Source organism: Rhinopithecus roxellana, chromosome 10 (genome assembly GCF_007565055.1).
Source record: "Rhinopithecus roxellana isolate Shanxi Qingling chromosome 10, ASM756505v1, whole genome shotgun sequence".
Classification (NCBI taxonomy): Eukaryota; Metazoa; Chordata; class Mammalia; order Primates; family Cercopithecidae; genus Rhinopithecus; species Rhinopithecus roxellana.
In genome coordinates, this window is record NC_044558.1 from 122,798,537 (window position 1) to 122,823,091 (window position 24,555).

A 24,555-nucleotide genomic window follows, 5' to 3' on the forward strand; every position below is an offset into this window, starting at 1 on the left:
AGATAGAATTTCACTGAGTATCTCCACTTTCAATTCTAGATCAGGAACTGAGAACATATCTAAATTTTCTAGTTTTATAGAAGACTTTTATCCACAAGAATCAAGATCTTCCCTCTCTGAGCAGGTGTGTGTATGTGTGTATGTGTGTGTGTTTATTATTCAAGATATGAGAAACTATATTTCAACCTCAAAAAAATAAAAATATTTACACTATAAGGTAATTCTTTTTTCTTTCTTTTTTTTTTTTTTTTTTTTTTGTTGTTGTTGTTGTTGAGACGGAGTCTCGCTCTGTCGCCCAGGCTGGACTATAAGGTAATTCTAATTGTTTCTTAGATGCTTGAATAGAACTCCTGAGGATAGAGAATACTTATCATTTCTGGTGTATATTCTATCACTGTATCTGATGATAGGGAATTAGGATACACCTATTGAAGAATCAGAAGTTGTAATATTACTATGAGAAGAAGCTTTCTCTCTAAGCAAAACTAGAAAAAATTGAACCTTTACCTTTAGGATTAGAAGAATTGAGTTTCAATTTGAATTCTCAAATTTTTGAGTTTTCTGATGTTGTAGGGGGCACTTACCTTTGACACACATCTTTACATGCAAGGTGAAACAAGTTATATCTGTGCTTTCCAACTATCATCATCAAATATGAAATAGCTTTTATTTTTAAAGTCTAAACACTATGCATATTTATTAAACAGATTTTTTTCTGGAAGCTCTGCTGTGCATTGCTAAGATGTTACTAAATAAACATGTGAGATTAGTTTTGTTAATGATGATGGTGATGAGAATTTGTTGTTGATGATGATGATACGGGCACGTTGGATGAAAATGCACTAGAAAAGGACATTCAATAAAAGTGCATAAAACTTACCTGAATTTAGCTGGCAGAAAGAAAACTAAATTATTGCCAGATAAAATAAACAACTATAAACACTTGATCTTAGCTAAAAGGCCAAGAAGCAATAAATGACTATAAACAGAAAACTGTGTGTGTTGTTATCTAATATCAGTAATGTAAAATATTTGTGTTAAATATCTCAATGTAGGTGAATTAATATATTCATTATATTGTTATGACATTTTGAAGTAATTGGCGATTATTTTACAACCAAGAGAAATGTATAAAATTATTTTTGCCTGGCTTTATGTGAATTGTCATTTCTATTCTTTTCTTAGAGGCATGCACAGGGGGAAAGTTTCTGCATTTTACTTTTCTATTCAAAATATTTTATCTCACCACAGGAAAGAGAACAAAAAACAAATGCCCAATTTTATTTTATTCAGGAATCCTTTGTGCTTTGAAGACTTTAGATTCCTCTCTGAGGTAGACGTGCATTTACAATTATTTGATGGGGTGGATGCGTGGTCGGAGGCCTCGACACAGCTTGGGTATGTTTTCACCACATAAATGTGTAGTTTTTTTTGTATACAATTTTAAGATACCAAGAATTTTATACAAGCATATAAGGCATAGGCAAGCAATTTACTCTGATTCTTTTCATGTTCTATTTATGTTGATTTCATGTTACGTCCGTATTGTATGTTAAATCAAGTCTTCCAAAACTTAAAAACTTTTTTTCCTTTATTTTATTAACTATATTATGGTAAAGTCACTCACAATTTGGGCCAGCTTGAAATAGTGAAACAGATGTGGAGTCATACTTGAATTTTACTCAAACTTTTACCGCTCTCTAGGTTTGAAATGGGGTCAATCTGCAACCTCTATGTAGTTTAGTTTAGTTTCTTTTTCTATCAAATACAGGCATGAAACGTTCCATATTGATCTTAGTAGATTTGTGTAATATTCAAATCAAGTGACATGTATTTTAAAGCCCTTTTTATCCTAAAGGTGTTTATAAATTTATAACTTATTCACAGTTGGTAACATTACATTAAATAAGCTTTATGATTTTGGCCATCTCTAATATTCAATTTCTTCATCCATAAAGTGATACCTACTCTCTTTACTCCATATGTAAAATAACTGAGTTAGATATTACATGTGCAAACAATATCTATGTCTAATTTTAGCTATAAAAGATAATTCATATTATCATTTAATTTATAAAAGGCTTTTATACAACAAACCCCCATGACATGAGTTTACGTATGTAACAAACCTTTGCATACAACTCTGAACCAAAAATAAAAGTTTTTTAAAAAGCTTTTAAGAAAATATTAATCATCAGTAAATAATTAATATTTCAAGAGAGCAAAATGATTCTTTCAGTATTTTGTTCAGAGGCAGGATTATCTGTCTTTGTTCTAAAGGGTTAGATCCTACTATTTTAGCCTATGTATGTCCTTCATTATGAAGAAAATTAGACGGCCGGGCACAGTGGCTCACGCCTGTAATACCAGAACTTTGGGAGGCCGAGGCAGGTGGATCACCTGAGCTCAGGAGTTCGAGACCAGCCTGGCCAATATGATGAAACCCCGTCTGTACTAAAAATACAAAAATTAGCCAGGTATGGTGGCACAAGCCTGTAATCCCAGCTACTCAGGAGGCTGAGGCAGGAGAATCGCTTGAACCCAGGAGGTGGAGGTTGCAATGAGCCAGGATCACGCCACTGCATTCCAGCCTGGGCTACAAGAGCGAAACTCTATCTCAAAAAATAAAATAAATAAATAAATAAATAAATAAATAAATAAATAAAGGAAAATTAGACACACTAGTATTTACTAAAAGCTTACTAAATGATTGATGTCATTGCTGTTAAGTTCCTTATATTTTTATTTCATTTTTAAAATACCCATACTGGGTTGTAATAATATCCTTTTCTTTTTTATTTCTTTCTTCTTTTGCAAGTTAGGAAACTGGGATGCCAAAGCTAGATTATTTATGAAGTTATATTAAGTTTGTATATGTGGATAGGTGATTTAAATGCATGTCTTTCTCCCTACATGTCTTTTCACTATACCAAGTCCCTTTCTGGTAATGTTAGTTTTCATTATACATTACGAATTAACTAAGTTTAATAGTACATAGGATTTTGCTGAGGGTACTTTGCATGGCATAAATGTAATTTTATTTATATAGTAAAGTGTAAAGATAATAATGTAGTAATATAAAACAAAAGTAAATTCATGTTGTACTTTAAAAAGGATTGTCATGAGAAGTACATAGATGGAAACGGCAAGTGGAATTTTTAAAATGTATGCCCCAAATAGCAGAAAGGCCATGACTCATATAAGCCTGAATTCTTTCTCTCTAGAGATGAGTGAATTTCATACTTATCAGTTGGGTCTAGCAAAGAGTGATTTTTCAATACGATGCCAAAAGCAAAGACGTCCAGTAATCAAAAGCAAATGTAGAGAAAACGGTAAGTCCTGTGTTCCATCTGTCTACTCTCAGTATATTCAAATGAATCTTGGAAACTATGTGATTAAATCAATGACAATCATTCAGTTTACTTTATCTTCATCAGGAAAGCAGGAATACCCCATGAGCTCTAATATAATATTAAAATATATAATAAAATTATGGTATTAAAAGGTATTGAGTTTAGAATATTTTCATAGCCTAAAAAATGATGAATTTATTTATCCTGATAATATAATCAAGGCAGGAATTTCTAAGAGATTACTGAAAAGAAAACTGAATAGAAATGAAAAACAGAAAAGATATTTTAAAAATCCTCCAGAAATATGTTCCTAAATATTATAGAAGTGATAGCTAGATTGTTATTTATAGAATTGTTTCTGAGTGCAGTGAAGAAGATGTACTCTCCAATGTCTTTTTTCAAAGCAGAATATTATTGATAATAGACCTTTATATAGTTTGTATGAAAAGCAAAACAACAGGTGACCCCTCAATTTTGATTAAAAACTAAGAAACAAATTATTAACAAATAACATCACTTTACAAGAATTAATTTAAGGAATGCAAAGTGCTATATGTAAAAATTCCTTTTTGGACTAAAATATTCAATTGTTACCCAAATTTAAAACATACATGCCTTTTCACTCAGCAATTATCATTGTGGGAATTTATCCCAGAGAGGGACTCAAAAATATGCACAGATGGGTATGAAATGTATCATTATTTCCAATAGCAACACCTAAGAAACAAATTAAATATCCACCGGAAAAAAATTCAAAGTCTGTCAAAAATTAGATTCTGTCCAGAGTTGTCAGTGAAATACAATGCAGCTATTTATAAATTTGGTATCCTTATACTCCATGAGAACTAATCACCAGGATATTGTCTTAGGTTAAAAAAAAAAAAATCATAGGATTTTTTGTATATTATAGTTTCTTTAAAAGGTATTTTTAATATGTAGCTAAGGGTAATGGTAATTTTTATTTATTTTTAGTTGGCATGTAATAATTACACATATTTAAGGGATGCAGTGATATTTCCATACAACTATATAATGTCTAATGACCAAATCAAGGTAATTTAGCATATCCATCACCTCAAACATTTATCAGTTCTTTGTGTTGGGAACATTCAAAACCTTCTCTTCTAGCTATCTGAAAATATACAATAAATTACTCTTAACTGTACTCTCCCTACAGTGCTACAGGAACACTAGAAAAAGCCCGCATGTAGCTGTAATTATGTATCCATTAACCTCTCCCAATCTTCTCCTCCTCACTATTCTTTCTAGCCTTAAATAACCACAATTCTACTCTCTAATTCTGTGAGCTAAAAGTTTGGATCTCCTACATATGAGTGAGAATATGTGGTATTTATCTTTCCATGCCTTATTTACTTTACTTAACATTATGTACTTCTGACACATCCATGTTGGTGGAAATAATAGGATTTCATTCTTTTTTTATGACTGAATGGTATTCCTGTGTGTGTGTGTGTGTGTGTGTACACACATTTTGTTTAGCCATTCATCTGTTAATGGACACAGGTTGATTCCATATCTTGGCTGTTGTGAATAATGCTGCAATAGACATGGAGCTGCAGACCTTATTTCAATATACTGATTTCCTTTCCATTGGAGAAAGACTGAGATTGCTGAATCATGGTAGTTCTATTTTTGGTTTTTTAAGGAACCTCCATACTGTTTCCATAATGACTATACTAATTTACATTCCCACCAACATTATATAAACATTAGCCTTTCCCTGCATCCTCACTGTCATTTGTTATTTTTTGTCTTTTTAAATAATAGCTATTCTAACTTAGGGTGAGATGATACTCATTGTGGTTTTGATTTTCATCTTATTGATGACGAATGATGTTGAACTTTCAAAAAATATATCTATGGCTATTTGTATATCTTCTCAGAAATATCTATTCAGATCCTTTTCTCATTTTCAAATCAGTTTTTGTTGTTGATGATGCTGTTGAGTTGTTTGAATTTCTTGTATATTCTGGATATTGTTCTCTTGTCAGAGGAATAATTTGCAAATACTTTCTGTCATTCTACAAGTTGTCTCTTCACTCTGTCACTTGTTGCCTATGCAGTAAAGAAGTGTTTTAGTTTGATACAACCTCATTTGTTTCTTTTTGCTTTTGTTGCCTGTACTTTTGAAGTCTTACCCATAAAATCTTTGCCTAGACTCATGTCCTGTGGTGTTTCTCTTATCTCTTCCAGTAGTTTTATAGATTCAGTTCTTACCTTTAAGTCACTAATCCATTTTGAGTTGATTTTTGTATATAGTGTGAGATGAGGGTCTAATTTCATTCCTCTGTGTGGATATTCAGTTTTTTCAGCTCCATTTATTGAAGTGCCTGTCCTTTCCCAGTGTATGTTATTGGTGCCTTTATGGAAAAATCAGTTGGCTGTAAATAGATGGATTTATTCCTGCATCGTCTATTCAATTTTATTGGTCTAAGTGTCTAGTTTTATGTCAATGCCATACTGTTTAGGTTATTATAGTTTTGTAGTATATATTGAAATCAGGTAATGTGATGCCACCAGTTTTCTTCATTTTTGTTCAAGATGGCTTTGACTATTCGGTGTTTTGTGGTACCATACAAATTTTAGGATATTTTTTCTATTTCTGTAGAGAATTTTATTAGTATTGTGATAGGAATTGCATTGAATCTGTAGATCGCTTTGAGTCATATGATTACTTTAACAATATTCTTTCAGTCTATGAACATGAGATGTCTTTCCATGTTTTTGCATCCTCTCTGGTTTCATTAATCAGTATTTTATAGTTTTCATTGTAGAGATCTTCCACTTGTGTGATTAAATTTATTTCAGGGTATTTTATTATTTGTAGGTATTATAAATGGAATTGACTTCTTGATTTCTTTTTCAGCCAGTTTGTTATTGGTGTATAGAAACACTACTGATTTTTGTATGTAGATTTTTGTATCCCGAAGCTTTACTGAATTTGTTTATTTGTTCAAAGGCATGTTGTTTAATTTTCATGTATCTGTGCAGTTTCCAAAGTTCCTCTTGTTATCAATTTCTAGTTTTATTCCATTGTTGTCAGAAAATTTACTTGATATAATATTGAATTTTGAAAATGTGTTGAGACTTATCACCTAGCATATGGTCTATCCTGATGAATGTTCCATATGATGATAATAAGAATATGTGTTTTGCAGCAGTTGGATGAAATGTTGTGTACATTTAGTAAGGTTCTTTAGGTCTATATTATATAGTTTTACTTGGTAGTTTCTTTTCTGTTTTTCTACCTGAACGATCTGTCCATTGCTTAAAATGTGTTGTTGAACTCCTCTACCCTTATTGTATTAGTCTATTTCTCCCTTCAGATCTATTAATATTTACTTAATATATCTGAGTGCTGTAGTATTGGGTGCATATGTATACTTACAAACACAATATTATATTGCTGAAATGACCCATTTGTCATTATATAATGGTCTTCTTTGACTCTTTTTTACTCTTTTTGACTTAAAGTCTACTTTATCTAAGTATAGCTATGCCTTCTCTTTAATGGTTTTCATTTTCATGGAATATCTGTTTTCATCCTATACTGTCAGTCTATGTGTGTTTTTACGAGCAAAGTGAATTTCTTGAAGGCAATATATTGTTCAGTTTTGTTGTTTTTAATCCATTCAGTCACTCTATGTCTTTTACTTGGAGAATTTAGCCCCCTTGCATTTAATATTATTATTGGTAAGTAAAAACTTACTATTGCCATTTTGTTCCTTGTTTTCTAGTAGTTTTGTAAGTCTTCCTTTCTTCCTGTCTTCCTTGGTGATTAAGTTGCTTTCTCTGGCAGTGTATTTTAATTCCTTGATTTTCATTTTAGTGTATCTATTATAGGTTTTTGTTTTGTCGTTACCATGAGGCTTACAAGGACATCTTGTAACTATAGCAATTATTTTATACTGATGACAACTTAACTTTGATCACAAAGAAAAGAAAAACAAAACAAAAAAAGAAAAAACTCAACAACTCTACACTTTAACTCCATCTCCTCTCACATGTTGACTTATGTTTGCATGGATTTACATCATTTTATATTGACTATCTCTTAACAAATTATAATTACTTTTATTTTGATAGAGTTGTCTTTTGATCTTTATAAGATCTGTGTGGTTGAGGCACCACAATTACAGTAATAGAATATTCTGAATTTGTCTGTGTACTTACTTTTATCAGTGAGTTTTATACCTTCAAATGTTTTCTTATTGCACATTTATGTTCTTTTTTTCTGACTGAAAAAACTCTCTTTAGCATGTCATGTAAGACAGGTCTAGTGGAAATAAATTCACTCAACTTCTGTTTGCCTGAGAAATACTTTTTCTCTCTGTCATGTTGATAGCTTTGTTGGGTACAGTATCTCAGATGGCACTTTTTTTTCCTCGGGTCTTTGAGTATGTCACCCCATTTCCTCTTGGCCTATAAAGTTTCTGCTAAGAAGTCTGCTAACAGATGTGTTGAAGCTTCTTTATATTTATTTTGCTTTTTAAATTTTGCTTCCTTTAAAATTCTCACTTTATCTCAAGCTTTGAACATTTAAATTTTACATGCCTTGTGGTAATCTTATTTGGGTTGAATCTGCTTGCTAATCTTTGACCTTCCTGTATGTGCTTATTCATATCTTTCTCTGGGTTTGGTAAGTTTTCTGTTTGTCCACAGCTTCCCAGACCAGTGCTGTGCCAGGGCTTGCCCAAGGGCCGTGGTTGCTATGGCCTGCAACCACTGAAATTTTCCTGAGACCCAAGGCCACTTTAGTCAGCTGGTGATAAAATGGGCTGAGACTAAGGTTCCTTCTGCCTAAGCAGTGGACTCCTCTCTGGCCCACATGGGTCAAAATGCTCCCCGTATGAGCACTGGTTTGGAATCAAGGGCTGTGGGATCTCTGTCTTTTGCTGTGTTCCAATGTGGTGGGGCCAGGTCTAAGTTCCAACACAAAGTCCCACACTCTTATTTCCGTTTCCCAAGCAGGCTGTTTCTCTCCAAGCGCTGCAGTATCTGGGTTTGGAAGAGGGGTGTTTAGGCAAGGCAAGACGGTTTTTCTTACCTCTTTAATGTGTTTGTTCTTGTTATCATGCCAAAGTCAGGGTACTGTGATAGCTCACCTAATTTCTTGAATTCTTTTGAAGGTACTTTCTTGCGTGGATAGTTATTTAGTTTGACGTTTCTGTGAGAAGATAATAGCTAAAGGGTTCTTCACAGCCAGCTTGCTCTTCTGTCATTTTCTTCATTGTTTTCCAGTATATCTGTTGTTTTGCCTACCCATTGATTTTTTTCTCCTCTATCATTATCTATCTTTGTGGTTTGGTGGTTCTCTGTAGTAATAAGATTTAATTCCTTTCTCTTTCTTATTTGTGTATCTGCTCTACCAGTTTTATACTTCTGTGCATTTTTATGGTGATAGATATTGTCCTTTTGCTTCCAGATATAGGACTCCCTTAAGCATCTCTTGTGGGGCTAATCTGGTGGTGATGAATTCCCTCAGTTTTTGCTTGTCTGGAAGAATATGTCTCCTTTATTTCTAAAGGATAGCTTTACTTAATACAGTATTCATATATGGCAGAGGTTTTTTGTTTTTTGTTTTTTTTTTTGGCATTTTGAATTTATCATCCCATGCTCTTCTGGCCTGCTGCTGGAGAAAGTGGGATTGCTGGCAGTGGTGGCCGTGGGCCCCAAGCAAGTGGCTCTGGGAATCTGGGGTGCACATGCATGACTCTGTCTATGCTGAGGACAGACTCTCTACTTGGCTGCATCACCTGTTCCCTGGACAAAGGGCTCTGTATGGGCTTGATGCAAGGGTCACGACTACACCATTGATTGGGATCACCTGGTGTTGCTATGCTGCAGTCCTCTAGGTGGATTTGGTGGAATGTCAGCAGGGCCCCAGGGATGTGAAGATGCAGAAGCTATTGGGCCCCAAAGATGTGAAGATAAAGGAACTATTAGGTCCCAGGGCAGAGTGTACTTTGGTGATGGCTACACTCTCAAAATGGTGCAGTGCTGCTGTAGCCTGTGTTCCAGAGAAGAGGAGGGACCCCAGTGTGAACTCCCACCCTGAAATAATGCAGTTATGTGGATTCCAGTCAACTCCCTATACCAGAGTCAGGGATTGCGAGGAATGTGGAGCTCTCCTATAGTTAGGATAGCAGGTATTTATAATGGGAATGTGGGCCGCTGGGGAGCTCCTGCTTACCTTTTCTCCTCAATGGAGAGTCCCTCTTGGCTCTAAGCTGATCCATGTCACCTGCTTCTCTTCCCTTTCTATGCTATTGCCCTGAGCATCTGTGCCTCAGAGAGACTTGGTCACTTTCTTGCTGAATTCCAGCCTTCTCCCTTCAACACTCTATTCAATGTGTGGTTATCTACTTGTTGTTTTGGTCCCTTGTGGAAGTGAGTGCCGGGTGCCCGCAGTTAGCCATCTTGATGATGCTTCCTCCTTCTTTGTTTATGTTTATTATCGTATCTGCATAAAAATAATAAATCATAAGCATAATTTATTCTAGGGATGACTGGGGAACTTGCAGAGAAGTATGGAAGGAAATATTACATTGTTGTACTCCAGTTTTTGATCATTTGCAAAGTATTTATGTTCTGTTCTGGGAAAAATAATCAAGGCGGAAAAAGGATCAACACTACCTACTCATTAAAAAAAGAAACCTCTAATGTTTGTATTAAATACAAAGATACCCAAACCCTTTGTGCTTCTTTTTCTGATCTGTTTCTTTTTTCTTTGACAGCATCTCCACTTTTTTTCTGCTGTTTCATTGCTGTAGCTATGGGAATCCGTTTCATTATTATGGTAACAATATGGAGTGCCGTATTCCTAAATTGTAAGTGATAGCAGAGAAGTAGATTGCAGCATTGTTAATTTAACAATTGTAATGTATTACTTTTGTTAGTATTCAGAAACACAGAAACATAAACTAGAAATATTAAATGTATCTTTGTCGTATTTTTGCTATTAGTCCAGAAATTTGTAAACTATATTTGCTTATAGTATAAATGACTAACAATACAAACTTTTTAATACTTATGGTTATTTTAATAGCATTATTCAACCAAGAAGTTCAAATTCCCTTGACTGGTAAGTGAATTTTTTAAATGTTTTAGAGCATATATTATATGTATCTACCTACACTATTGTGTAGGCATGTATTCAATGATGTAAAAGAAAGGAAAAATTAGATAACTAATTCTAGTCTGTAATACACTATGGCTTCTGTTTTCCTTTTAACAATGAGGGAATACTTGTAAAAGTAGAGGATACTTAGGTTTGATATCTTTCTCTCTCTCTCTCTCTTTCTCTCCAATACTTGTAAAAAGTAGAGGCTACTTAGGTTTGGTTTGACATCTTTCTCTCTCTCTCTTTTTTTTTTTGAGATGGAGTCTCACTCTGTCACCCGGGCTGGAGTGCAGTGGGGTGATCTCAGCACAGTACAAACTCCACCTCCCGGTTTCAAGTGATTCTCATGCCTCAGCCTCCCAAGTACTTGGGACTGCAACCTCCACCTCCTGGGTTTGAGCAATTCTCATGCCTCAGCTTCCCAAGTAGCTGGGACTGCAGGCATGCGCCACCACACCGGCTAATTTTTGTATTTTTAGTAGAGGCAGGTTTTCACCATGTTGGCCAGGCTGGTATCAAACTTCTAACCTCGAGTGAGTCACCTGCCTTGGCCTCCCAAAGTGCTAGGATTACAGGCATGAGACACCACGCCCAGCCTGGCATCTCTCTATGAATACGTGGAGATATGCCTTTGGTTATGACTATGATAATTTAATAATCTGAAATTTTAGAGTTGGAGTGAAAAAGACATTTAATTTGTCTAGATAAAATCTGCTATAATGTTCAGATGTGTAGAATTAATAATATATTCTCCTTTTCTAGAAAGTTACTGTGGCCCATGTCCTAAAAACTGGATATGTTATAAAAATAACTGCTACCAATTTTCTAATGAGAGTAAAAACTGGTATGAGAGCCAGGCTTCTTGTATGTCTCAAAATGCCAGCCTTCTGAAAGTATACAGCAAAGAGGACCAGGTTGAGTATTTATTTTAATTTCCCATCCTATATTTAATCCCAACATCTGAGGCAAATCACTGGAATAGGAACCTGGAACATATAAGGGACACTATGACTTGGTTATTCTAATACCAACCCTAAATCTTTCTTCATTGAAAATAACCAAGCATAGAAATTGCAGGTATCAGACACATGAAAAAATGCTCATCATCACTGGCCATCAGAGAGATGCAAATCAAAACCAAAATGAGATACCATCTCACACCAGTTAGAATGGCAATCATTAAAAAGTCAGGAAACAACAGGTGCTGGAGAGGATGTGGAGAAATAGGAACAATTTTACACTGTTGGTGGGATGGTAAACTAGTTCAACCATTGTGGAAAACAGTATGGCAATTCCTCAAGGATCTAGAATTAGAAATACCATACGACCCAGCCATCGCATTACTGGGTATATACCCAAAGGATTCTAAATCATGCTGCTATAAAGACACATGCCCACGTATGTTTATTGCAGCACTATTCACAATAGCAAAGACTCGGAATCAACCCAAATGTCCATCAATGACAGACTGGATTAAGAAAATGTGGCACATATACACCATGGAATACTATGCAGCCATAAAAAAGGATGAGTTTGTGTCCTTTGTAGGGACATGGATGCAGCTGGAAACCATCATTCTCAGCAAACTATCGCAAGAACAGAAAATCAAAACACCGCATGTTCTCACTCATAGGTGGGAACTGAACAATGAGATCCCTTGGACACAGGAAGGGGAACATCACACACCAGGGCCTATTGTGGGGGGGGAGGGGGAGGGTGGGGAGGAATGGCATTGGGAGTTATACCTGATGTACATGACGAGTTGATGGGTGCTGACGAGTTGATGGGTGCAGCACACCAACATGGCACATGTATACACATGTAACAAACCTGCACGTGCACATGTACCCTAGAACTTAAAGTATAATAATAATAAAAAAGAAAAAGAAATTGCAGGTATCACGTATGTGTGCTCAGATGGGAATTATGCCAGTTGGGGGACAGAATGCATGTTTTTACAAGTGTGAGAACAGATGAAATGGCTATAGTCTTGCGTTTACTAAAATTATGAACACTGATTTCACTTATAGTCTATTTGTGATTTCAAACAGGATTTACTTAAACTGGTGAAGTCATATCACTGGATGGGATTAGTACACATTCCAATAAATGGATCTTGGCAGTGGGAAGATGGCTCCATTCTCTCATCCAACCTGTAAGTCTTTGACCCAATGGGTCTCTAGTTTTGAATTTTTTTCCTAAGCTTTCCCTGTAATAATTCGAATCACTCATTTCATATAATCCCAAGACATTTGCACGTTCTAATAGATTTAGTAAAAAGTGCTTAGGCCCTAAATTTGGGAGAAAGTTGTATTCGTTGTAGAGTAGCCAACACAAATACTAGTAAGTAATATAAATTGTTTAGTATATGGTGAGTACTATGCAAGGCAGGTCTAATATTATGTTCGTTTTACAGATAAAGAGACAGGAGCAGAGAGGTTAAGTATCACATACTTTTCTTTCTGAATTTATTACCAGACATGTTGAGACACAATTAACATATAATAAATTGCACATATATAAAGTACACAATTTAATAAGTCTCAAGAAATATATATATATACTTATGAAACCATTAAGAACATCAAGATAATTAACCTGGAAAACATTCTCTAAGCATGCCCCCTTGTGATTTCTCCTCTGTGTCCCTATGTACTCACCTCTTTCTCTTTCCAGTCAATCAGTTTTCTGCCACTTTAGTTTGCAATTCATAGAATTTAATATAAATGAAGTCCTACAATATGTATCATTTGCAAAGTCTTATTTTCACTTAGAAAAGTTATCTTGAGATTCAGCCATCTCATTGCATGAGTAAAGAGTTAATTACCTCTTATCTCTTCATTTATTGATGTATATTTAGGTAATTCCCAGTTATTGATCATTACAAATAATGCTACTTGCTAATAATATTTGTGTACAAGTATTTGTATCATATTAACAAAGTCTTTCTTTTCCTTAATATAAATACCTAGAAACAAAATGGCTGAATCATATAAGTATATATTTAACTTTTTTAAAAGTGCCACACTGTTATCCAAAGTGGTGGTGATATTTTACAAATTTTGCTTTCTACCTATCTGTATGTATGAGAAAATCTGAGCGAGAAGTTGCTTCATATCCTAGTCAACACTTGCTTTGATCAGCCTCTTAAATTTTATACTGGCTGGGCGCAGTGGCTTACGCCTATAATCCCAGCACTTTGGGAGGCCGAGGCGGGCAAATCACCTGAGGTTGTGAGTTCGAGACCAACCTGGCCAATGTAGTGAAACCCTGTCTCTACTAAAAATACAAAAATTAGCTGGAGGAGGTGGCAGGCGCCTGTAATCCCAGCTACTCGGGAGGCTGAGGCAGGAGAATCGCTTGAACCCAGGAGGCAGAGGTTGCAGTGAGCCAAGATTGCACCACTGCACTCCAGCCTGAGTGACAGAGCGAGACCCTATCTCGTAAATAAATAAATAAGGAAATTTTAGACACACTAAACGATGTGTTTTGGTATATGAGTATAGTTTTAACATGTATTTTACTAATGCAATGATGTTAAGTAGCATTTTTTGGTGCTTATTTGCCATTCAGGTAAAAATTTTCTTCTCACTGATTTCTGCTTTGATCTTTATTATTTACTGTCTTCTTACAGTAGGTTAAATTTGCTTTTTTAGTTTCTTATATTGAAAGCTGATATGTTGATTTGAAACTTTTTTCTAATAAAAGTTATACTATTAATACTTGAAATGATTTGGCAACATCCTCACATATTTTAAGATACTATTTTTAAATTTCCATTCAGTTAAAAATAGTTTCTAAATTATCTTTCGCATTCTTTGATTCATTGATTATTAACATGTGTCATTTAGTTTTCAACATTTGTGAATTTTTCAGACATATTTTTATTGTTGATTTCTAATTTAATTTCAATTTTATTAGAGAATTATTTTGTATAATAAGTCTGGCACTTCTTTAAAGTGCTCTTTTCGTTGATTTTAAAATTTACTTTGCTACTTTAATGATTAATTGACAATGATCATTGCACAACCTTTTACTCTCATGTATTATTTTCAACTTTCCCCTTGTGTTTATTGTAGCAAGAACTCCTTACCTTCCTTCCTCATTATCCCTTTGTAATTTGGAAGCCCCAGTATACCTTAGAATTGATACACAATGTCCTCATTTATGTATGGCTTGCAAGTTTATTTTTAACAGAAAAAACATTGATTCTCTAAAAAAAAAAAATCAGAGTTTGTATCATGTTTTCTCAATATTTTCCTATCTACAAGGACAAAACTTTCTTTCAGAAGCAAAACAACTGGCATACTACCTTTCTGTTTATGCATGTAGTAACTATTTGTTGACTGCTACACAATTTCCAGGAATTATGCAGAGAAAACTACAGAGATGAGTAGAATAAAAGTCATTTAGGAGCTTCAAACTCTAGTCAGAGATGTAGTTGTAAGCAAATAATCCAGTGTTGTTAGGTACTCTGGCAGAAGTGTGATGAAAGTAGTATGAAAAAACAGACACAGAAATCAAAGGAACACATGGACACAGTGATATTAAAAAGAATGAGGTGGGTGCAGTGGCTCATGCCTGTAATCCCAGCACTTTGGGAGGCCAAGGCAGGGAGACTACCTGAGGTCAGGAGTTCAAGACCAGCTTGGCCAACATGGTGAAACCTATCTCTACTAAAAATACAAAAAATAGCCCGTTGTGGTGGCAGGCACCTGTAATCCCAGCTACTCACGAGGCTGAGGTAGGAGAATTGCTTGAACCCAGGAGGCGGAGGTTGCAGTGAGATGAGGTTGTGCCACTGCACTCCAGCCTGGCGACAAGAGCAAAACACTGTCAAGAAGAAGGAAGGAAGGAAGGAAGGAAGGGAGGGAGGGAGGGAGGGAGGGAAAGAAAGGGACTCTAATGTAGATTGAACCTAGTAAGAGCAGTTATTAAAAAATCTAGTTTGGGGCTGGGTGCAGTGGCTCACACCTGTAATCTCAGTACTTTGGGAGGCCAAGGTGGGTGTATTGCCTTAGGTCAGGAGTTCATGCCCAAGACTGGCCAATATGGTGAAACCCCATCTCTACTAGAAATACAAAAATTAGCCGGATGTGGTGGCACATGCCTGTAATCCCAGTTACTCACGAAACTGAGACAGGAGAATCACTTGAACTTGGGAGGCAGAGTTTGCAGTGAGCCAAGATTAAACCAGTGCACTCCAGCCTCAGCAGTGGAGCAAGATTCTATCTTAAAAAACAAGCAAACAAACAACAAAGCAAAAACTCTTTAAAAATAGTTTTTTTCCTACAGTGGTCGATTGTTCAATTACAGAACAGAGGTCATTACATTGTCCTTTTAAATAGGGATAGCATCAGACCATAATATTTCTATTTTTTGTCAGTTTTACATTGAAGTGACATCCTCACTCTTTCTTGAGCTTTCTATTTCCCATCTCTTATGAAAGAAAACAAATTATCATTATTAATCATATAACTCCAAAAGATTAAAGTTGCCAGAGTAAAACACATATATAGATATAGAAATCTCTACATGAAATGCCTAAACACATGCACGCATGCATACAAACACACACACTTATACACACTTGTGAATGTGTGTATGTATTAGAAGATTTGAAGTTTTAGTTTCATTTCCTTACCAAGTAAAATTGCATATATCTGAAGAATGTGTTTCATTTTTCCACAAAACACAGTATGAAATTCTAAATTGAATTCTGAATTGATTTCTCACTTAAATATTTGTTTTAAAATAAACATTTTAAAGTTTTCATTTAACTTGGGTATACATATGAAGAGATTTTATACTTCAGAATTGACTAGTTTCCAACGTATGATAAAAAGAGTGGCACATTATTTACAATTTTTACTTTTATTATCTGAGTTGGCTATATTTTGTTTATAAATTAGGACTAGGCATGGTCCTAAAATCTCCTAAAATGGTATTAAGTTCCTGTATTTGAAGTTCAATAGGTGTGATTCATTTTTATTTCCCTGCATTAATAAAATCCTGTATGTAATTTTTAATTGTCTCTCCTCTAGACTAACAATAATTGAGATGCAGAAGGGAGACTGTGCACTCTATGCCTCAAGCTTTAAAGGCTACATAGAAAACTGTTCAACTCCAAATACATACATCTGCATGCAGAGGACTGTGTAAAGACGATCAACCATCTCAATAAAAGCCAGGAACAGAGAAGGATTACACCAGCGGAAACACTGCCAACTGAGACTAAAGGAAACAAATAAAACGGGAAAAATGACCAACGACTGTCAGATTTCTTAGAGTCCACAGGACCAGACCATAGAACAATTTCACTGCAAACATGCATGATTCTCCAGGACAAAGGAAGAGAGATCCCAAAGGCAATTCAGATATCCCCAAGGCTGCCTCTCCCACCATAAGCCCAGAGTGGATGGGCTGGGGGAGGGGTGCTGTTTGAATTTCTAAAGGTGGGACCAACACCCAGGCGATCAGTGAAGGGCGAGAAGCCCAGCAGATCCCTGAGAGTGCAACCCCCACCTCCACAGGAAATTGCCTCCTGGGCAGGGCCATAGCAGAGGGACACAGCATGGGCAGTGCCTTCCCTGCCTCTGGGGGTCATGCTGCCACTTTTAATGGGTCCTCTACCACCCCCAGACACTCTGGGTTGGATTAGTCGTCCGTCCCTGGGAGGTGATCAAGCCCCCTTCGTCCCTATGGCACGGGCTTTCCTGCCTTGGGCCTTTACTCCTTACCGCAGTTCCCGAAGTGCTGGTATTGTCCTGCGGCCCCGTCCCGTTGCTCTGCCAGGCAGGGTGCCAGCACATGGGGAGAGCCGGTCTCCATCCGGGTGAAGCTCACCTGCAGCACACCTTGCATGCCGGGTCTCCCCTGGCCCCGGGGCCCTAGTACCGCAGGCAAAGGGGACAGTAAATCTGTCATCTCCAATCCCGGGTGAGCCCCCAGAATGTAGTGCGATAGTTAAGAAATCAGAGAGACCCAGGTGTTGAGGAGGATATTTATTATTTAGGTGCGCTGGACCAGTCAGATTAACATCCAAAGGACTGAGCCCTGAACAGAGTCAAGTTACCTTTTAAGCATTTCGTGGGTGGGGGAAGATTTGTGCAGGGGGAAGCATATTACAGAAACAAGAAACAAAGACAGTTATTCAATTGAGACTTGCATCACATCATGTCTTACTTTTCAAGGAAACGCATGTTTTGCGACTTGAGTTTATCTGTCTAGTGACCTTGCAGCTGCACAGCTAGAGAAACGGGTTTTCACAATGCCTGGGAAAGGGAGAGATAAGGCTCACTAGTCACAGAAAAACAGGCAGTTAATTTTAAAGGACTCCAACTCTTTCTCTTCCTCAGGGGGAATTAGGTTTTCTTGCATACAGCTGAGTTTTTGCTTACACATTCTTTAATTTATTTTGATTCCTGTTCCATGCCAACCACCTATGCTGCTGTTTTCCCCTCTCCTTCCCCTTCCCCTAGGGGAGGGACCCGCAGCCTTGGAGCTATTCTTTCTTCCCCCAAGAAGAAAGGAAAGGGGGATTCTGAATATTTTTCTTACTACCAGAGGTTTGTGTGAGGTTCAACCCCCACCCCCCCACACATGGGGATTCCTCACCTCTTTCTAAGGTTCAACCCCCCCCCCATGGGGATTCCTCACCTCTTTCTGAGGTTCAACACCCCCCATGGGGATTTCTCACCTATTTTTAACCTCCAAGACATCCTGACTAAGGAATACTTTACCACCCCTGTGGTTTCTCTCTCCTTGGTATGTCCTAACTAAGGAATGCTTTACTGTCCTGCCGCATTTTCTTTTCTTTTCTTTTCTTTTTTTTCTTTTCTTTTTTTTTTTTTTTTTTTTGCCCCAATCACTGAGGAAATACTTTACTGGCTCCCGCAGCTTCTTCTTTCTTGGTCTGTGCACAGAGTCATCACCGCAGTATGTAAGGATCCTTTAAGCTAGATTGCTGGCCAGTTTCTTTCTTTCTTTCTTTCTTTCTTTTTTTTTTTTTTCCTCTCTGTGTTGCTGAGAGTCCGGGTTTATTCTTCACACCAGGTGGGTCTCAATTTCTCATACCCTAAGGGCCCCTTCAATGAGGTAGGGGAGCGCGTACCCTCATGAGAGAGGACTGGAGACCACCCCTGGAAGAGAATGTATTCCCATACGGTTTGCCTCCAAATTGTTTGAAATGCTTGTTTCCCGGTGCTATAAACAGCACTTGAACATAAATTTAATTTATTTAGTAAGGCCATTTTTTACTTCCTGCAGAAAGGGTGCACATGCCAGCAGTTTTGCCACGAGTATACACCAAACGAAGGAGACAGGGTCATTTATAACCTGTCGCATCCACTCTACTGCTGTAACCGGTTTCCACTGGCTGGAACAGGACCTCGCATTCTGTATTTGTCCCGACTGGCTAGCAACTTAGAACTTTTTAAAAGAGGCAAAGGTAGAGGAGAACAAAGGAAGGAGGAAGTAACTTGTGGAATGCTGAGAAAGGTAAAAACACTTTTAAATAAGGAGGAGGAACAGGCTGTGACCTAACGCTTGCTTGGACCAGTATAACACGCCGGGACAAATATTTAGGAGCACAGGTCTTTGAATAAATTTTGCTTCTAAGAGAAGTTACTATTTATTCCTAATTAGATAGGGAAGAAAGTCTTTGAAGAGCAACCTCTACTTTACTTTTTACAGAATAAATGCAGGCGAAAAGAACACAAACTTTGCCAGGGGCAGAATGTTATGGACAGAATGTTTCTGTTCCCCTAAAATTCATATTTGAAATCCTAACTCCCAATGGTATGGTATTAGGAGGGGGCCTTTGGGAGGTAATTTAGGTGTGAAAGTTGATTATAAGAATTGAGTAATTCTATTTTCATGTCTACTTCTTCTTTGTCTAACATCAGGATTGCAATCCCTTTCTTATTGCTAACAATTTGTCTTGTAAATCTTTGTTCATTATTTTACTGTGGTATACTATTACCTCTCACAGTTCAACTCCTGTTTCATACCAACTTTATTTATTTTTTTTTTTGGCATTTGTGTTCTTATTTTTATGATTGTGTTAGAATTTCTCATTCAGTGGCCGGGCGCGGTGGCTCAAGCCTGTAATCCCAGCACTTTGGGAGGCCGAGACGGGCGGATCATGAGGTCAGGAGATCGAGACCATCCTGGCTAACACGGTGAAACCCCGTCTCTACTAAAAAATACAAAAAACTAGCCGGGCGAGGTGGCGGGCGCCTGTAGTCCCAGCTACTCAGGAGGCTGAGGCAGGAGAATGGCATCAACCCGAAAGGCAGAGCTTGCAGTGAGCTGAGATCCGGCCTCTGCACTCCAGTTTGGGAGACAGAGCAAGACTCCGTCTCAAAAAAAAAAAAAAAAAAAAAAAGAATTTCTCATTCAATTTGTGGCATTTATTACACTTTTCTACTGCTTAGTGATTGTTTCCTTTTTTGAGTGAGTGACTTTTCATAAGAAAAATATTTTATTTACATTATTTGAACTTTTGAGGTTTCATATAAATATGGTTTGATTTTTCCTATTCCTGTTTCATGGACAAGGATCCTAGTTAGAGAGCTCCCTCTTGTGTCAGTTCTGTCCTATTCAGCATAGCATCTTCTATGGGTGGTGGTGATGATGGGAGTAGGAAGGGCAAATGATAGTCATGTCTTTTTTCTCTTTCCTTTCTGCAGGATTCTTAAGTTCCTCAAATTACTTATTTACTTTGATAGTCACATTTGTAAGAAGTGTCACCCCTTCTTTATTTTCTACTTCTCTCCCAGAAACCATTGCTTTCCTTTCCAAGTTTCCCACTTCTGGTCTTGCGTTTCAAGCCTTTTCCCAGTACGGTGAACTACCAAGTCCCAAATTGTGTTAAGTACTCTGACATTTATTGTTGAAGTTTTATCTTTCAGGGTTTACTGTATCTGTGATTCATTTATGTCCTCTAGTCTTCTCTTCTGAGTATGTTGAAGACTGATCTCCCTACCCTCCACCGCAGGTGTTCAGAGGTAGGCAGGAGCAAGTGTTCTTCTGCAATTATTTTTCTCTATTTATAGGTAATTTGAAGGTTGTGGTACTCTATGTCTCCTAGAGATGTTGAAAGAGTAAGGTATTATGTGGTTTTATTTGCTTTTCTTATTGATTTTATGAGTTTGGGGGAGAGATGGGAGATATTTGGGATTAGGCAACCGTCTCTGCAATGTGAGAAACTGAGAATTTACTACTGTTATTAGTTAAAGTGCCCTTTCTCTTAAATCCTTACTCTGAAATCTATTTCATACTTCAAACCAGTCAAAGGCTGTATGGAAGACTTATTATAAGCTCTCAATAAATAAGAATTCTAAAGTGTTAACCTCAGGTGACTGTGTTCTTAATGTACATGTGTACTTTCTTGTAGCCTGTCTATGTAATTTATTTAGTGTTTTAACAAACAGCTGTCACCTATGTTGGCTGAAAATAATGCAAGTCTGACCATTTTCATGTCGGAGCAATTAAAACCATGTATGAAAAAATATTACATTGGATTTTACAATATATGTGCATCATAGCTAGAAACACTTCTAAGAATCGAGAAAACCTCATTTGGTGAGTAGAAAATATCAGAAAGCCTACTTAGTACTATATGGGATTGTTTTATCATAGCTCCTACAGGATGTTTGATGGCATTGTGTACAGTAGTATTTGTTCTCTCCATCATGAGATAACTCCAGCCACAATTTTTTCCATTTTTGCATGGTAATGTTTTGTCCATTTAAGATGCAATTACATTTCATTGTATTGTATTCCAATTTAGAAATACAGCAAATTTTTAATATATATTAAATTTAAAATATATACGTATACATACACATAAATTATAAATATGTATCTTATTTTTATATATGTAAATTATTTAAAACATGGTGGAGTAAAATTAGCAAGATGACAGAATGGGAAGCCCTGGTCTCTTTTCTCTCTACAAACACACCAATTCAACTAAAAATTCATAGACAAATTTTCTTTGTGAGAAATTAAGAAACCAGTTGAGATGCTCCAATGCTGTTGGTGAAACTACTCATGTTGAAGCTTTAGGGAAATCTAAGGCACACTCCTTCCCTAATTCTTACCCCCAGCACAGTGCCAAAAAAGCAGGAAAAAACTCCCCAGCTCCAAGCTTTGCTCTTGGTTAAAAAATGATGGATGGCATGTCCAATTCCCCAATTTTTCCAGGGGCTACTTCTAAGATTGGCTTCTCTCTAGCCTGTCTCAGTGTACTGATAGAACCAAGCATAGCCTGGCTGCCCGGGACCAGCAAGAACATAGGTGGTGGGGTGAGCTGGCAGTTTCATAGCACTGTAGTTCCTCTCCTTGGATCAACATGAGTGAGTGGACCAAAGCCTTCAGCTCTCAGCTTCTCCTTGGGGGAAAAAGTTGAACTAAACATCTGATAATCCGTATTTTCTGGAGATTGCCTGAGGAGCTAGCTCTGTCTATCTCAGAGCACTCAGAGGACCTGGGATATTCTAGGTGCCTGGGATCTACTAAGAAAAAAAGAAAACCAGTTGGACTAGCATGAAGGTTGACGAAGACTGCAAAAATCCCTGGCCAAATAATAACTAAAAGACAACAAAAAATGTCTTTACTGATATTATAAAAAATAGACTTTAAGTCAAAAATTGTCACAAGAAATAAAATAAGGACATTACATAATGTTAAAGGAGTCAATTCACCATTGGAGCATATAACAATTTTAAACATATATGCACCCAACATCAGAGTATCTAAATGTATAAAGCAAACATTGAATGAACTTAAGGGAGAAATAGATAACAATACAATAACAGTAGGAGATTGCAGTGCTCACTTTTAATAATGGATAGAACAACCAAACATAAAGGCAGCAAAGACCCAGATGACCTGATCAACACTGCAAGTCAAGTCACCTACAGACATATGCAGAACATTCAATCCAACAGCAGCAGAGTATACATTCTTCTCAAGTGCACATGGATCATTCTCCAGGATAGATCATATGTTAGGTCATTAAAGAAGTCTTAAGAAAACTCAATCAACCTTTGCAAAATAAACTTTCTAAATTAACTGAGACCTGTCTCAAATTTTCAGGGTTCACAAAGGAAACAACCAGTGGAATGAAAAGATGATCTACAGAATGGGAGAAAATAATTGCAAATCATATATCAGAAAAGGAGTCAATATCCAAAACATATAAAGAACTCCTACAACTCAATATACAAAAACACAAGTAACCCAATTAAAAAATGTATCAGGCTGGGCGCGGTGGCTCAAGCCTGTAATCCCAGCACTTTGGGAGGCCGAGACGGGCGGATCATGAGGTCAGGAGATCGAGACCATCCTGGCTAATACGGTGAAACCCTGTCTCTACTTAAAAATACAAAAAAATAGCCGGGCGACGAGGCGGGCGCCTGTAGTCCCAGGTACTCGGGAGGCTGAGGCAGGAGAATGGCGTGAACCCGGGAGGCGGAGCTTGCAGTGAGCTGAGATCTGGCCACTGCACTCCAGCCTGGGTGGCAGAGCAAGACTCCGTCTCAAAAAAAAAAAAAAAAAAAAAAAAAAAAAAAAAAAAAAAAAAAAAAAAAAAAAAAAAAAAAAAATGTATCAAAGACTTGAATGGTCATTTCTCCATAAAAAACATACAAAGGGTCAATGGGTATATGAAATGATGCTCAATATCACTAGTCATCAGGGAAATGCAAATTATAAGCAGCAAATATCATCTTTCACTTATAAGGATGGTTATTATCAAACAAACAAGAGACAAGTGTTGGGAAGCATATAGGCTAATTAGACCCCTTGAACACTTTGGTGGGAATGAAAAATTGTGCTGCTTCTGTGGAAAACGGGATGGTGATTTCTCAAAAAAATAAAAATAGAACTACTATATGATCCACCAATACCCCTTCCAGGTAATTATGCAAAAGAATTGAAATAAGAATCTCAAAGAAATATTAGTATACTACTGTCCATTGTTATACTAGTCACAGTAGCCAACATGTACATACAAATACAATAGAATATTATCCAGCCTTAAAAATGAAATCCTGCAATATGTAACAATGTGGATGAAACTTGAGGACATTACGCTAAATGAAGTAAGCGAGTCACAGGATAAATACTATATGATTCCACTTATGTGAAATATCTAAAGTGGTCAAGCTTATAAAATCAGAGAATAGAATGGTGGTTGCCAGCAATGGAGAGAGGAAAAATGGGACGTCGCTAATCAGAGGGCATAAAGCCTCAATTATGCAAGATGAATAAATTATAGAGATCTACTATACAACATTTTACTTATTGTTAATAATACTGTACTGTAGACTTGAAAATTTGTTAAGAGGGTAGATCTTGTGTTTACCTCAATAAAATAAAATTTTAAAAAATTAGCAAATAGATGCAAAGATACGTAAAAAAGATAACATGAACAACTGAGGTTTATAGCTGAGAAATAAAAACTATCTGATTTCAAAAGAGGCAGAATAAAACATTTAATAAAAGCATATGTCATATGTACTCCTTATAAAAATTATCATCAGACTAGGAATAGGAGGGAACTTTCTCAACCTAGTAAAGGTCATTTATGAAAATCCTACAGCTAAAATCAAGTGTAAAGATAAAAAAGTGAATATTCATCCTCTAAGATCAATAGCAAACCAAGGGTGTTTACTCACCACTTGTATTCAACTTTGTGTTGAATGTTCCAGCCACTGTGACAAGGCACACAGTTTTCAAAAAAAAAAAAACAGGTAAAACTGTCTTTATTCATCTATGCAGATAATACAATGAAATCTACAGAAATGCTGCTAGGATAAGTGAGTTTAGGCGGGTTGAACAATAAAAGATACACTTAGAATCAACTGTGTAAATGAATATATGTACATATATACTTACAATTTTAAAAATAAAAACTTGAAATTAGAAAATAAAATGTATAATAGCATTAAAAACAATAGACTACTTTGGGGAAATCTCATAAAAACATAAAAGGCCTGAATATTAAAAACTACAAAACATTACTGAGTATAATTTAAGTATATTGAG

The 24,555-nt window shown here is 36.5% G+C and overlaps 1 protein-coding gene across 3 annotated transcripts; it reads left to right on the forward strand.

Moving 5' to 3' along the window:
* Positions 1 to 17,658, forward strand: LOC104668621 (NKG2-D type II integral membrane protein). 3 transcript variants are annotated; one of them, XM_030938557.1, is made up of 9 exons: positions 9 to 124; positions 276 to 312; positions 1,294 to 1,398; positions 3,225 to 3,332; positions 10,112 to 10,204; positions 10,423 to 10,458; positions 11,260 to 11,411; positions 12,549 to 12,652; positions 16,542 to 17,658. In XM_030938557.1, exons 3-9 carry the CDS (start codon positions 1,359 to 1,361, stop codon positions 16,657 to 16,659), a joined length of 651 nt encoding a protein of 216 aa, XP_030794417.1. In that variant the 5' UTR covers positions 9 to 124; positions 276 to 312; positions 1,294 to 1,358; the 3' UTR covers positions 16,660 to 17,658. The 3 variants fall into 3 exon arrangements, with proteins under 3 accessions (XP_010369674.1, XP_030794417.1, XP_010369675.1); XM_010371373.2 differs by having other exon boundaries at positions 11 to 124; positions 300 to 312; XM_010371372.2 differs by lacking the exon at positions 276 to 312 and having other exon boundaries at positions 1 to 124.
* The last annotated feature ends 6,897 nt before the right edge of the window (positions 17,659 to 24,555 follow it).